Source organism: Typopeltis vanoorti, chromosome 2 (assembly GCF_054136105.1).
Source record: "Typopeltis vanoorti isolate ZY-2024b chromosome 2, IOZ_Tvanoo_1.0, whole genome shotgun sequence".
In the NCBI taxonomy this organism is placed as follows: Eukaryota; Metazoa; Arthropoda; class Arachnida; order Uropygi; family Thelyphonidae; genus Typopeltis; species Typopeltis vanoorti.
This window is the reverse complement of record NC_143550.1, coordinates 50,551,026-50,567,595: the sequence shown is the minus strand read 5'-3', so window position 1 is coordinate 50,567,595 and position 16,570 is coordinate 50,551,026. Positions and strand designations below refer to the sequence as shown.

Sequence of the window (16,570 nt, the reverse complement as noted above, 5' to 3'; positions counted from 1 at the left end):
CTTTGCACATGTACTACATTCTGGCTATTTTGTGTGGCAAAACACTTTTTAGCTACAAAAAGAAGGCACAGCCACGGGCTCATCATTTTTTCCCCCCACCCCCAATTGCTAACTTTTACATGGAATATTTTGAGCAACATGCTCTAGATTTCTCTCCTTTAAAACCCAAAAGTCTGGCTTAGATATGTTAACGGTGTTTCGCTATATGGCCCCATGGCTGGCAGACATTAGACACTTTCCTCAGCCACCTAAACAAACAACACAAATGCTTACAATTCACAACTGAGATTGAAAAGTAGAACACACACACACACACACACTCCATTTCTAGATACACTTGTCACATATCCTCCTGGCAGTCTTTCCTTCACTGAAAACTTTACTGAAAATCTACACATACTGGCCAATATATACACATAAACTCCTGCCACTACCCAACACAAAAACTAGGTGTCATTAATACACTAAAAAACAGTACTTTGAAGATTTAATCAAATGAACAAGCACTTAAAGATGAATTAAAAGTTATCAGCAATATCTTTTTAAAAAATGCTACAGCCAAAATACTATCAACAGAATTCTTCACAAGACCTCACTTAAAAACAAATAAACTAGACTAGAAAACTGTAACCATTTTATACATTAAATGGATATCAGATAAAATAAACAGAATACTACAGAAATACAACTTTAAAGTCGCCTTTAAACCTTCTGAAAAATTAAAAAACTTACTCAACTCATCCAAAGATCCACTTCCTTCGCTGACCCATGTATGCACTGCACCTGTAATTTTCCCTATATAGGAGAAACAGGATGCACAATTCCTATCAGACAAAAGGAACATAAATGGCACATTAAATTTAATAACTGTGTTCTCTGCCAGGTTGGCAGGAAAACGACCCAGAGGAAGACCAAGATATTGGCGGATTGATATGGTACAAAGTGCCTTAGACAATAGAAATTTAAGATATGATAATGTTGGAGTCTTGACAAGTAACAGACTGATTTGGAGGAAAATTGTAGATAGGAAGTAGTAATGATGTAAATTTTTCATGTAGTACTATTATATCACACCCCTTGAGGGTACATGGCAGGAATTTGATGATGATGATGAACTATGGTGAAGCTGGCCTGTCTGATCATGCCCTGAATACTTTATGTAGAATTGATTGGAAAAGTACCTGTTGTTTACATCACACCAAAACGTGGTATGAACGTAAATTTAAGGAGGCCTTCTTATCAACCACCCTAATCTTACTAATAATAATAGTCTAAAAATCCCAAGCTTATGGAAGGCACATATTCTACCCACATAACCTTTTCTCCCTAAGAGTTAATTATAAATAGGGCTATAGGTAATTCAAGATCTTAAATCTAATATAACAATTCTCATGTTAAATTAGGACATCATTTTTGCAGTAATAAAACTATCTATAGGAAAAAAAAATTTCCCTGATGCCATCTAAAATAGAATATAGCTTTGATGTAGTTATTTTATTTTATTTCATTTATTTTAATTCAATTTAATCTAATTTTTCACTAGATGTCAGGCCAGTAGAATAAAATAACCATTGATCAAATCATTGTCTCTTTAGCATACTGTGTGAAATGTACCGTATTTGCCAGCATATAAGACACACTTTTTTCTTTGAAAATAGGTCTGAAAAACAGGGTGTGTCTTATAAACCAATACTCAGTTTTTTATTACTTTCATTTCTGGAAATTTTCTCTGTTCCGAGTTATGCGATTTCTATCTTGCTTCCTTGCGGTGTTTGAGAGCATTCCAGTTACGCAGAGTTCAGTGGATGCGCATGCACTGTCATCAACAATCACAGCTGTGTTTCTGTTTGTTTAAACTTTCCAGTTGTTCTCACGGTTGTTGTGAATGTGATAAATTTCTTCCGTTAAATTTTCTCTAAATTTCTTGGCAAATTATGGCTGAAAAATGTCGTCATTGCTACAATATTGCATACAAGCTAAGTGTGATTGCTTATGCTAAAGAACATGGAAACAGGGCTGCAGAGAGGCATTTTGGGCCACCCCCAACTGAGAGAATGATAAGAACTAGGCAGAATTAGGAAGAGGATCTAAAAATTCTTTTTTTCCTAAAAAATGTGTACAAAAAAAGGGGAGGATGTCTTATAGGCGGTGCGTTTTATACACTGGCAAATACGGGAATATAACTTGTCTCTGTATATATATATATATATATATATATGTGTGTGTGTGTGTGTGTGTACTCCAGATGATGATCTTAATATGAAAGTCAAAACATCGGATAATTAAAATTATTATTTCTAACATGGTTGAAGAGTTGCATAGGTTAAGTAGGATAGCTAGAATGATGTGTGTTTCCTAAATATAGGGAATAAATATGATGGCCTGCATTTAAATGGGTTTTGAAGGAAGTGGTGGTTAGAGATAAAAAAACTAAAGCTTTGGGCTAGTCCAAAGGGATATCACAGCACTCAAAAATGATATTGTATTTTCAAGGAGGATAGAGAGAATAGGACGATGGGATATTGATGATAGTAGAATAATTTCATCCAACAAGAGTAAAAGTCTGCAAAAGGTAGGAGTAGGATTGTGGGAGGCAGTGCATTTGAGGAGCATCTTATGTGGGATGGAGGTCAATATGATAAGATGAAATATATAGTTAGTTGCTGTAAACCTTGGAGGATGTGAAGAATGATGTAGATAGCATGCACTAAACTAATAAGCTCAATGAACTTATTATTATTATTATTATTATTATTACAAGACACCTCCAAGGAGTCCAAAGACTCATTGAGGGAGGGCACCTACTCTACAACTCTCCATCTTGACCACTCAATCCACCTACTACAGCGAACTGCATCATCTACACTAATGCCATCTACTGCCCACCACCATGCCCAAACATCCATGCCCATGGCAGGATTTGAACCCACAGCCATTTGGCTGGAGAGCAGATACGCTAACCACTCGGCCAATAAGGCTGGCAGCTGATGGAAGGTTGAAGGGCTATATGGAGGAAGGAAAGGAAATTTATGCAGCTACTGAAAGATTACATATTCTCTAAACTTCATCTTCCTGTTTCCATAATTTCCCACAGTCCAGTTCCATCAATATAGTATACAGCTTATAATCTTTTCATCCCAAACTGCCTAACCTTACACTTTGCCACAATTCAATTGGTAACTATCATCCTTTGCCCACAGTGCTAGTCTGTTTATATTATTACTGCAGGGTGTTCACATCATGTTTATTGACTATTGCTCTACCTAGTTTCATCATCAACAAACAGCAGGATATTTCCCCTTAAATTATTTCCTATATCATTGATTTTCCACATGCATTTCTATCTTCTATTATTATTATTTGTATTCCACTCCTCTGTCAGCCATTCCCTTATCCATTTGCTCTAATTTATGTAACACAGTTCAACATGGTTTTGCCTGTGAATTGCCTTTGCTAATTTCAGAGTATTCTATTGTGCTATTTCTTTTTATTTTATTCCTTTGATTTTATACAATTCAATTGTCATTTTCAACATTTGAAAAATATTGAAAAAGAATGAAAGTGACAGTTTTTTCCAAATAATAAAGGAAATTGAATCAAGTGGAGAGAGAGAGAATTAAGAAGATTAATTAAGAAATTATATACTAGCCAGAAAATGAAGCAGCTGCAAAAGTAGAGAAAAGTGTAAGACAAGATTGCACATTATCACTCTTACTTTTCAATCTGTATGTAGAAAATGCAGTGATAGTAATAAAAGAATAATGAAGGGGATAACTGTAGGTGGATGCAGATTATTATTATTATTATTCAGGCCTCCATGGAGTCAAAAGACTCATCGTGGGAGGTCCTTCCTAAGAAACACAAAGTCTATCAAGACTCATCGAGGGGAGGTCCCTCCCCCTCAGAAACATAAAGTCTATCATACCACTCCTTGAACTCATTGACTGTTCTCACTCTCACCACTCCATCAGACAATGCATTCCATGGTTCAACCACCCTCCATGCAAAGAAACCACTCCTCACCCTCTTGCTCACAGTTTCCTTTCGTAACTTCCAGGGATGGCCTCTTGTCATCACTCCTTCCTGCTGTTCAACCAAGTGAAAGAACTCCCCAGTGTTAACCCTGTAACCACCTCTCAACAGTTTAAAAGTCTCAATCATATCCACCAAACTCTGCACTCTACATTCCCTCAGCCGATCCTCATAACTATCATTGTACAGTCCTGAGACCATCTTTGTTATCCGCCTTTGTAATCTTTCCACAGTTAATTTATCCCCTTCAAATCCTGGGGACCAAATCTGAGAATAATAGTCCAAGTGTGGTCTGATCAGGGTCTTATACAACGGAATGATAACTGTTTTATCTCTGCAGGTCAGTGTCCTTCTCATTATTGCAGCAATTCTCTGTGTTGCCTTCACCACCTTTGCAATATGTCCCCTAAATTTCAGGTTTCTATCAATCATCAACGCCAGATCTTTTGTCTCCCCTACTTCCTCCAGTATAACTCCTCCCATAGAGTATGCAGTGTCCTATCAATGTTTCCCAAACCTCAAGACCTTACATTTTGCTGCATTAAACTGATATCCCCATTCATTTGCCCATCTATCTAGCTTATTCAAATCCTCTTGCAGGGCTGCCGCATCTGCACTATTACTAATAATCCTTCCCAGCTTTGCATCATCTACAAACAACTGAATATCCAATTGCAATCCACTGACAATGTCATTGATGTGAAGGTTAAACAATATAGGTCCCAGTACTGAGCCCTGTGGGACCCCACTTGTAACCCTCTGCTTCCTTGAAACTGCCCCACCATACATTACTCTCTGATACCTATCGGACAGCCAATCCTGAATCCAGTTGACCAGTCTGACATCCAGACCCATGTGCTGCAACTTAAATATCAGCTTATCATGTGGCACCCTGTCAAATGCCTTCGCTAAGTCTAAGAAAATGGCAGTATATGCCTTTCCCTCATCTAATGGTCTTGTAACTTTATCATAAAAGGCTAGCATATTGCTAAAACAAGAGCACCTCTTCACAAATCCATGTTGACTCTCACAGATAACATTACCCTCATCTGCCCAATGCTGTATACGGTCCTTCACTACTTTCTCCAAGATCTTACTAACTACTGATGACACACAAAGTGGTCTATAATTAGACACTTCCAGTCTGCTACCGCCCTAATGCAATGGCACTGTCTTACCTTCCTTCCATTCCATGGGCACCTTTCCAGCAGCCAGACTTTCATTGAAAAGCCAGGTCAAAGGCACTGTCAGTTCCCTAGCACATTCTCTCAAAACTCGTGGTGAAATACTATCCAGTCTCAGAGCTTTACTGACATCCAGAGTACTCAGTATTTGAAACACACTCTCCCCCTGTACCTCTAAACCTTGAACCTGCCCTATCCCTCTAGCATTAAAATTGACTTCTCCAGGATGAAATACTCCAATAAAGTGTTCATTGAACAATTCTACTATGTCCTCTGCATCAGTCACTCTATTCCCATTTTTATCCCACAATATCATTCTTCCACAGTCATTTCTCCTCCTACTGGCCATATATCTAAAAAAATTCCCTAGGATTTTCTTAGGATCTTAGGGCTAATCTCCTCCCATATTCCAGTTTCGTCTTCCTTACCATACTAGTCACTCTTCTAGCCTGCGTCTTATACTCTTCATGCATCTTCTCTTCTCTATCTCCTTATATCTTTTCCACAGCCTCTTTTATGCATGCAATTCCTGTTTAATATTGTTTGTCATCCACTTTACTCCAAGATACATGTGATACTCTTTGCTGATGTATAGCCATACTAGATAGGAATGAATTGGATTTAAAACATTATCTAGAATCGGTGATGTTTTATCTGATTATGTACAAAAAATAAATGCAGCAAAAACTAAAATGATGGTGGCAGGTTCTAAAAAACAAAATAAGATAGATGAAATGGTGATGAGGTAAGAATATTGAACAAATAAAATCATTCATATATTGTGGAGGAACTGTTCAAGGAAAAACAAAAATATGTAAATTGGAAATACAAAGAATTGCCATGGCAAAAGAAGTATTAAAGAAGAGATTATTTATTGCAAGTAAGATAAGTAAAGCTATATGGAAAAGATTTATAAAAAACATTTGTTTGATGCATATCCTTGTATGGTTGTGAAACTTGAACTGTTTCAGTAGAAGACTGGAAAAGAATTGTAGCTTTTGAAATGTACTGTCAGATTCTTACTAGGAGTAAATTGCAAGAAAGAAAAACCAACAAAGAAGAGAACTGAATATTGAAGAAGATAATCATGGGAAGAAAGATGAAACTCCTGGTACACATATGAGAGACATAATGAATGGATTATAAGCTTATCAGAAGGAAAGATGCCAGGGAAAAGAAAAAGAGCCAAAATGTACATTCTTAGAGGAGATATTTAGATTAATCAGAAGAGGTTATAAACTACTAAACAGGAAAGCCAAAAATAGGGTGACCTGGAAGAGGGAACTTTCCACAGCAATAGGGACTATCCCTTAGAATGATGATGAACTGACACTTTATAATTAAAAGTGAACAGTTCATCATCATTCTAAGGGATAGTCCCTATTGCTATGGAAAGTTCCCTCTTCCAGCTCATCCTATTTTTAGCCTTTCCTGTTTAGTAGCTTATGAAGATTACCATACTATCCCCAGTAAAGTATGTCATATTCCAATCTATCTAGAGGAAACAAGAATATTTGCAGGGGGGGGGTACAGGTGAGCGTAGGTCCAGGCAACATACAGGTTATTTAGTGGGAGAGGGATTACATGAATGCAACTTTCCAAAGTGATTACTGAATGTCCCTCAGGTTCCTAACTTTAGTGTGCTAAGCAATAGAAGGTCTAAGGAAGGTTGTGGAATGAAGGGGCTATTGCAATTTATATATACTGATGCCAGAAGTATTCAGAATAAGGGCAAGGAGTTTTTGGCATTGGTTAGCCAAAGCTTGTTTGACTTTGGCTAAGTTGCAAAAGTTGTACGCATTAGTGAGACTTGTTTGACTGAAGATGATATAGTTATGAGGATAGAATGCAAAGGATATGGAACAGGTCAAATGGAGCAGGATGGGAGAGGGATTCTGCTAATGACAGCAGAAAAATTGAAGCTAAAAACAGTAGTACATCAGGAGAACAGAGATGCAGAAGGCAGTTCATTTGAGGCTATCTGGTGCGATAGAGGTCAACAAGCTGAAATACACGAGTATGGTCTGAAAAGTTCTCGGCCTGACAATGAAAAAACGAATTTATAATTTCAAAATTATTTTTATTTTTCATCATAATCTCCCTTAAGACTAATAAATTTATTCCAGCGATGCTCCAGTGCCATTATCCCGTCTCTGTAGTGGTTCTCAGTAAAATCTGCAAAATACCCCTCTATAGCTGCAATCACCTCTTGATTGGAAGAAAAACGCTGATCAGCGAGGAAAGTTTTAGTTTTGGGAAGAGATAGAAGTTAGAGGGAGCCAAATCTGGGGAATAGAGTGGATGTTCCAACAATTCATAGTGCTGATCCCTTAATTTTCCCATTGCCAAAACACCTCTGTGGGCAGGTACATTGTCCTGATGAAAGATGATTTTTTTCTTCTGCAAACCAGGTCTTTTCTCACGAATTTTTTCATCTAGTCTGGTTAAAAGATCGGAATAACATTCCCCGGTTATTGTTTTACCCTTTTCAAGATAATCAATAAACAAAATGCCTTTAGCATCCCAAAACACCAATGTCATGACCTTTCCTACTGATGGAACCAACTTTGTCTTCTTTGGTGCTGAACAACTGGCTTCTGTCCACTGTTTTGACTGCTGTTTGGATTTTGGTGTGTGATGGTGAATCAAAGTCTCATCCATAGTAATAAATCGATGCACAAAATCAGTTTTATTCTTATTAAAGTGCTCCAAGCCTGTTCAGAGATTTTCATGCGAGTGTGTTTTTGATCTGCTGTGAGCAAGCGCAGTACCCATCTTGCACAAAGCTTTTTCATTTGCAATTCTTCATGCAAAATATATCCTACACATTCTTTTGAAATGACTATAATCTCAGCAATTTCACGCACATTTGACTCGCTGGTTATCCAATACTATATCGTGCACTTGATCAATGATTTCTAGTGTTGTTACGCTTTTTGGACGTCCTTTACTTGGATCATCTTCAAGGCTGGTACAGCCACATTTAAACTCGGCAGCCCATTTCTTAATTGTCGAAAATGAAGGAGAAGAGTGCCCATTAACTTTTATGAACTTTGAATGAATTTCTTTTGGCATTAAATCTTTTACAGAGAATTTTATAACCGCACAATACTCAATTTTATCCATTTCAAAGGATACAGACAACACGTTTGCTTCAGACAGCTGTATAAAACAAACTACTTGATAGAATGACTTGCAATTTCACATGGATGCTTATTACAGATGTACCAACTTAGAAGAAAAAAATCTTGCCGATAGTGTTGCCATCTATGGTCGAGGCCGAGAACTTTTCAAACCACCCTCGTATAATTGGTTCCTGCTATAATCTTGGATAGTATAAGAGATAATTTAGATGGCTTCCATTGGCAAATTAGCATGATGAGTACAGGTCGAGTAATTGTTATGATGATTTCATCTGTAGGGACATAGACTGAAAGGAGAAATGATCATAAGAAGGAAAAGAAATGGAATTTATGCAGCTGCTAAAAGATAAAAATTTTCCCGAGACAGCATGGGGACACTAGGTTTGAGAGTGCTGGATCTGAACATAGTATCAGAGAACTTAACAGTATTCAGTCTAGCTACACTGCCTCCACTTGGGGAAAGCAATCATATAGTCTTCATCTGGGAGATTGTCAAGAATGCAAAATTTTCTGTTAAGTGGATATGTGAATTTTAAAGAAGGTGATTATGACAAATTGAGGAGTCAGTTTTCGGCAGTGCCATGGCATAACAATTTGTGGGGTGGATGTCAGTGGTGCATGGGAAGTGGTCACGTAGTATTTGAAAAAAGCAATATCAAGCTATACCCAGAAGAAGAAGGATAAATCAAGTAGAAGTTAGATGGATAAATAACATTTTGCAGGAAAAAAACTGATCAGCATGCCCATAAGCAGTACAAAGCACAGGCAAGAAGGATGACCTGTATGGTAAGGAAGGCCAAAGCTAATTATCAGAGACAGCTAGCTGAATAGGCCAAAAGAAATCCTAAAGATTTGCTATGTGGCAAGTAAAACAAGGAGTGACTATAGAAGGATGATGCTGTTGGTGGGAAGGTAACAGAATCTAACAAATAGTCGAGTTACTGAGTGCAAAATGATCACTGGGTGGTAATATTATGTCAGATGTAACATTGATTGACGGAAGAATGGAGATTGAAGAATTGGAGGTTCTTAAGATTGCAGAACCTTAATGTGAAACTGGTTGTGGGATTAGATGATATATCAGCCCATTTTTTATGAGAAATGTGCAAAGGATTTATCAACTCCTCTGACCAAGTTGTTTAATTTAATCCTCAGTACTGGGAAGGTGTCAATGGAGTGGAAAATAGTCCCACTGGAGGCTCTAAGACAGAAGTAGAAAATTATAGCCCGATCAATATCTCGAAAGTGGCAATTAAAGGTATTGGAGAAATTGGTAAAAGACAAAATTCAGGACTCAGTGGATAGGAATATACTTTATAAGGGCAGCTTGATTTTTGTGAAGGAGTTGAATAAAGAAAATGGCTACTCAGTAATACTGCTGGAATTTGCAAACGAATTTGACGGAATTCCACATAGAACTGCTGCATAGATTGGAGCAAATGGGGATACATCTGGAAGAGAATCTGGTGATTTGGATTAGAGAGGAATCCAAATACTGATGGACAGATATCAAAGAGTTGTTTATTGAGGAGCTGAGTCCAGGAGAAGGCATTTGACTAATCACCAGGACTTAGTACTTGGCCTTTGTTGTTTAATTTGTACTTCAATGATATAGGACAGTGTTTCTCAACCTGTTGTCTGCAGACCACAGATAGTCCACGACAATGGAACAGGTGGACTGCAGGCAGACTTAAATTAATTAAATAAATATATATTTTTTAATTATCCAAACAAAACAAATTAAAATTGAATAAGTAAAAATTACTGAAATCAAAATGGAGACTTAAAAAGAAACCAACAAATATTATCAGAATGTTCAAAGGCAGAAGCAATAAATCTATATTGTTGTTCACTTAACCCTTTTTATTATTCATCATTCTGCCGCTAAATTTGTAGTGGCAGAATGACGATAATAAAAGAGGGGTGAAGTGAAAAAAATATGGTTTTATTGTTTCCTCCTTCCCTTGCTGTTTTGTCAGATTTGAAGTGAACACGTGTTATCCACATTTCAACCAATAGCTTGTTGTTTATTGATTTTTATTATTGAAGGTTTCCCTCCTTCAACCAAGAGGCTCAGTATATCTTGAGAAGTGCTACGTGATACTTGGACAAAGTGTGTCCTGAGTTAACCCCAGTATTATATATTTATATATTTTTTGGAAACGTTTTTTAATAATGGAAAAGTGGCTTAGAACTAGGACTTTGAAAAGAAGGGCAAATGAAACAGGTGATGCTAACCCTAATTGTGATACAAGTGTTGTAATGGTGAGTAAATCTGATACTATTAAAGAAGAAGAAGAAACAAGCAGTTCAAAGAAAAAAGACAGTAGGAAATAAAACAGTTCATATTTGGAATTTGGGTTTACTTGGTGTGGAAATGAAAGTGAACAGAGACCTCAGTGTGTCTTGTGTTATGAAGTGTTGTCGAATGAGTGCATGAAATCTGTGAAACTCCGTCATTTAGAAACTAAACATTGTGATGTGAAAAATAAGCCAATTGAATTTTTTCAGCGACGCTTAGGAACATTAAATCATGGGAAAGATATAGTTTCGGCCATGGGTTCCATTAATAGCAAGGCACTAGAAGCATCCTATCTCTTAAGTTTGTGCATAGTGAAAACAGGGAAACCTCATTCTATCAGGGAAATTTTCCTACTTTCAGCTATAAAAGATGTGGTAAAAACTATGTTTGGCAATAAGTTACTAAAAGATGTTGATTTGCTTTCCCTTTCAAATGACACTGTTGGTCGCAGAATTAATGATATGACAGATGACGTAGAATCTCAGTTAATCGAAAGAGTTAAGTAGAGCCCTTATTATGCGTTACAAATAGACGAGACTACTGATGTTATGTGATGCGGAGTTAATATGCTACGTAAGATATGCGCATGATAACAACATTCATGATGATATTCTCTTTTGTAGAACTTTGCCATCCCGAACAACTGGAGAAGAAATATTTCACACTCTCAATAATTACATAATACACAAAGGGATCCAGTGGGAAAAATGTATAGGCTTCTGTTTGTAATGTGCTCGCACCATTACAGGCAGGCATAATGGGGGGTTGTTTCTATGGTCAAGGAAGTAGCTCCGGATACAAATTGGGTACATTGTTTCATATATAGGGAAGCGTTAGCCTCCAAAGGAATGCCACCAGAATTTAAAACTGTGCTATATAACACTGTAAAGCTAGTTAATTTTATTAAAGCTTGACTGTTAAATAACAGGTTATTTTCAGTACTCTGCGATGAAATGGGCAGTGAATATATACAACTTTTGCTTGATTCTGAAATTCGCTGGCTTTCCAGGGCCAAAGTACTAACAAGGTTATTTCAATTAAGGCATGAAGTTTTATTATTTGTAAATGAACGTAATTCTGATTTTGCATCACTCCTTGTTGATGAAGCATGGTTATCAACACTATCCTATCTTTCAGACATTTTTTCGAAATTTAATGAACTAAATCTCTCCCTTCAGGGAAATTCTTTAACTGTTCTTGATGCCTACAACAAAATAAAGGCATTCGAGAAGAAACTGGTTTTATGGATTAATTATGTAAAAGACAAACAATTTGCACCTTTTCCAACATTGGAATCCTTTTTAGTGGAAAATTATATTTTTGTTGATTCTGAGTTTCTGAAAAAGGTTTGTGATCACCTCAAAAATCTGAAACGGAATTTTGAAATATATTTTCTGAATAACTTTTATAAGAAATTTCTGTGGGTTCACGATCCATTTTCAGGGTTGCAGTCACGAGAATGACCTTTCATTATCGATAAAAGAACAGTTAATTGAGCTTTCAAGTGACAGTGGACTTAAAATGCAATTCCGTGATCTTAGTTTGGCTCGATTTTGAATCTCGCCTTCAGTGAGAAGTGAATTTCCTGAATTATCTGAAGAAGCATTGAAAATCGTCATGCAGTTCTCTACAACCTATCTTTGTGAGAAAGGATTTTCATTGCTCCTTCAAATAAAAACAAAATACAGAAATCGTCTTTGTGTGTGTCGATCTTCGACTGAATTTGACCAATATTGAGCCAGATATCCACCAACTCTGCAAGGGCCGAGAAGCTCAACCATCTCATTAAAAGTAAGTAGTAACATAATTAGATCATATTATTTATTTGTTTAATAAAAATTAAAACTTTGTTCAGTTTTTTCAAAATGTTGGTGATTCCTACTTAGGTTTTTAAAAAAATTATGAAAAGTCAAAATGATGTATAGGGAAATAAATTAAAAACACTATGTTTATTTCTGAAGTTAAACATTAATTCCAACATTCTAAAATGTTATTTTTCTTGCATTTCTGTTCGCAAAATCGTCGATGACATTATCGAAGTCTATTTCATCACTCAGCTGCTGTTTTATAGACAGTTAGGCAAGATTTCTTAAACGCCAAAAAAGTGCCACCAGGGGTGGATTGCCCCCCTTCCCCAACTATGCCTCTGTAACTTAGTGGTCCATAGAATTGTTTTCAGCATTTTACTGGTCCTTGGTCTTAGAAAGGTTGAGAAATGCTGATATAGGAAATTATTTGACAGGAATATTCACTTGTTTGAGGAAGAGGGAGGATATGATTGAGACATATAAGCTAGTCAGGGGTTGTTATCAGGTTGACATAGAGATTTTTCATAAAATGGGAGAGGGGAGTAGAACGAGAGGCCATTGCTGGCAACTGTATAGGAGGGTGTGAGGAGAGGGTTCTTTGCATGGAGAATGGTTGGTGAGTGGAATGCATTGCCTGAGTGTGTTTTGAATGTAGACACATTGAATCAGTTTAAGACATTTGGATGAGCATTGTGTGCAATAGTGTGTGCCTCCCGTGATGAGTTTCTGATTCCATGGAGGTCAGATGTTAATAATAATAATTATTATTTTGCTCTTTTTACACTATTTTGGCATCAGTTATTATTATGTTTAATTTAATTGGATTTAATTTAAATTTGATATTATAATTAAATTTAATATCAAAGACCTGAATTAATTAATATCACCATTTGATCTTCTATAAATTTTCATCCGTTTTAAATAAATATTTAATATGATATAGTTTAAATAATATACTTTATAAAGCTACAAAAGGAATAACTTATGTTTATATTTCTAACTAGTGGCAGCATCCATCCCTTGTTTGTTTAATATATGATGTAACTAATGAAAGTTCATTGAATAGTTGTGAACAGTGGCTAGAAAAAGTAAAAAGTGTATCTAATACATCTTTAACAGGTAAGTTTTTTATGGCTGAAATATATGATCTTTGCAGTAGTTTTTTGGAGTACTTGGAATAGTAATTATATGCTGATGTAATAATGGGATATATATTTTATCATTATTATATGAGGGACGTTCAGAAAGTAAGTTCCGTTTTTAAATATTTTCACTGCAGTGCTGCGATCGCAATGGTGCGCATGCGTGCCGAGTTTGTTGATTCTTTAGCAAGGTGTTGGTGCCATTTTCAGCAATTCTAGCATGTCTGAAAATGAAAAGTGTGCATGCTTCTTGGTGTGTGTTTATATGGTGGGCGACCATCTTTAGTGACTGACGATTTGGTGCGTTCAGTTGAAAAGAAGATTCGACAGAATAGGGGATTCACTATGACGTCACTCTTACTGCAATTTCCAGAAGTTTCACATTCATGTCACGTTCAATTTTGCTGATAGACTTCTTGGGTCAAGGCTCCACAATCAACGCAAGTATGTACTGCCAAACCCTTAAGAAACTGCGTTGTACGATCCAGAATAAACGATGTGACATGCTTACCAGGGGAATTGTTTTGATTCATGATGACGCCTGCCCACACACGGCCAGCATAACACAACAACTTCTCGCCACCTTTGGCTGGGAACAATTCCATCATCCCCCATATAGTCCTGACCTCGCACCAAGCGACTTTCACCTGTTCAAACATCTGAAATCTTTCCTTGGTGGCAAGCGGTTTCAAGACGATGACGAAGTCAAAGAAGCAGTCAATGCATGGTTTGCGTCTCAGGCAGAAACCTTCTACGACGAAGGTATACTATAAGTGCCTGAACAATGGCAGAAATTATGTAGAAAAGTAGTGAAAGGTGTCTACTTTAATTTCCAATAGTGTGTTTTTTTTTTGTTTTTTTTTTGTAAGTATATTTTTGTTTCTCTGACAGCCCATCGGAACTTACTTTCTGGATGTCCCTCATATATATTATTATTATTATTACATGACACCTCCAGGGAGTCCGAAGACTCATCAATGGAAGGCACCTATTCTACAACTCTGTCTCCACCACTTAATTCACCAACTACACCAACGCCATCTACCGCCAACCACCATCACTAGTATTTTTACAGACAATCATAAACATCCATGCCCATGACGGGATTTGAACCTGCAGACTTTTGGCTGGATTGCTGATACGCTAACCACTCAGCCAACCATGCTGGCAATATTTGTTTGGATAATGTCAGTTATTTCAATAAATGGAAAATTTAAATGTTGGAGTGACTGTAGAAATGACATTTCCTTGCTTGTAGCAGAGATGATTTAGATCACATGTCTACTACTACTACATATCTAATGCAATAAATTAAAGATGCCAAGAAATTATATTCTTGGTTTCATCCTTTATATACATCTATAATCTTTATTCTTTATATACATTTATATATACATACATATTTCCATATACAAATAGTCAAAAGGTGTCACACTTAAAAAGTGCCAAGTAATTATATTCTTGGTTTCATCCTTTATCCAACTGAAAAAAATTATCTAATGCAACGATTTAGATCATAGCATGAGGCAGACTTATGAATTTTAATAATAAGCATGAATACTTTCTGTAATGTCTATTAACCCATAAATTTTGTTATTATTAAATACTGTATATATGATCTATTTTTATATTGCACACATATATTGTGTGAAGTTGTTTATTTAAAAAAAATAGTAATATTAGCTAAAATTGTGTTAGAACTATATTGTATTGTGGTGGTAATTAGATTTAAGTTAAAATTTTTATTTAAATATAGTCAATATATTCTTTCTGCATGGTAAGGTATACAGTGTAGCACATGACACACATGCAAAGCAGAATAATGGTATTCAAGGCATCATTGTTTAAAGAATTCGACCAGAAGGGCCTAGTTCAGTGCAACATCTGTGAGATGTTTGCATTATCAAGGTCAAGTGGACTTTGGTTTGTAAGTGATAGTGATGGGAGTATATGCCGAAAATGCTACAAAAGCAAGGATCAGAAGTGTCAGTCAGGTCCCGAGATTGAAGTGGTGGACAGAACAGAGATACACGTGAAAATGTGTGTGAGAGTGTAATGGAAGATAGCATTGAAAGAGAGATTAAAAGTGATGTGATCGAGAGACAGAGAGAGAGAGAGAGAGTAAAAGTGGTTATTGAAAAAATAGTAGTTTGATGAATGTAAAGAATGAAGAGTTGGTAGTAATGAGGGAATAGCACAGTTACGTAGAGTGTTACAATTCACAGGACAAAGCATGAGCTGTAGTATTTGCAGAAAAGTTTAGTCAGTGGATCAGCTGATAATGGAAAGAAAGAAGTGCAAGTAAAGAGAAAGGAATCTTTGACTAAGAGAGAAATAAAATATTAAGGAGAGAGCTTCTTGTATAGTGATTCTATCATCAGAGGTGTAATTGGTGAGAGAGTAACAAAATTATGCTTTCCAGGGTGCAAAAATTAAGAATGTTAGTGAGGTTATTGAAGCACAGAAGGGTAAAGTAAAAAAATAGTTAATATTTTGGCTGGAATTAATGATTTCAAAGTAAAAGTATGGTATGACAGAGTTGAGCTGAAGAGGAGGACCATAATAGCAAATGAGTCTATGCATAGCTTATGCAAGAAGAATGATGTGGAATTTGTGGATGTGTAGAGTGAGTTTGACAAAAGAAAGGACTTTTTCTTTTGTCAAAGAAAGAACAGTTATGCAAGAAGGATGGTTTGCATATGAATGGGTTTGGTGTTCAGAGCCTAGAAAAAATTGTTGTTGAATGAAGCAAAAGAAGATGTGTAGAAGAATCAGGGAAACTAGAGCTTTTTGGGGGGGGGGGGTTGTTTGAGTGGGTACACAGATACCATTGAGGCAGTTGAGTGTAAGAATGTGCATCAAAGGGCTAAGTTAGTACTGCTGGTAACAAACCAGAATGGGATAATTAGTATAAAGTGTCAGGACAGCAGTGGACCTAAAGGGTTTTTGCACCTGGGAA

At 36.4% G+C, this 16,570-nt stretch overlaps 1 protein-coding gene across 2 annotated transcripts in view; it reads left to right on the top strand.

Annotated features, from left to right (window-relative positions):
* Positions 1-16,570, top strand: part of LOC150109005 (intraflagellar transport protein 27 homolog) — a 92,651-nt gene that overhangs the window by 53,695 nt on the left and 22,386 nt on the right. For both annotated transcript variants that reach the window (XM_090404952.1, XM_090404943.1), the window contains one exon: positions 13,474-13,588. In XM_090404952.1, the coding sequence (XP_090261078.1) occupies positions 13,474-13,588 (115 nt within the window). The remainder of the gene's footprint in view (positions 1-13,473; positions 13,589-16,570) is intronic.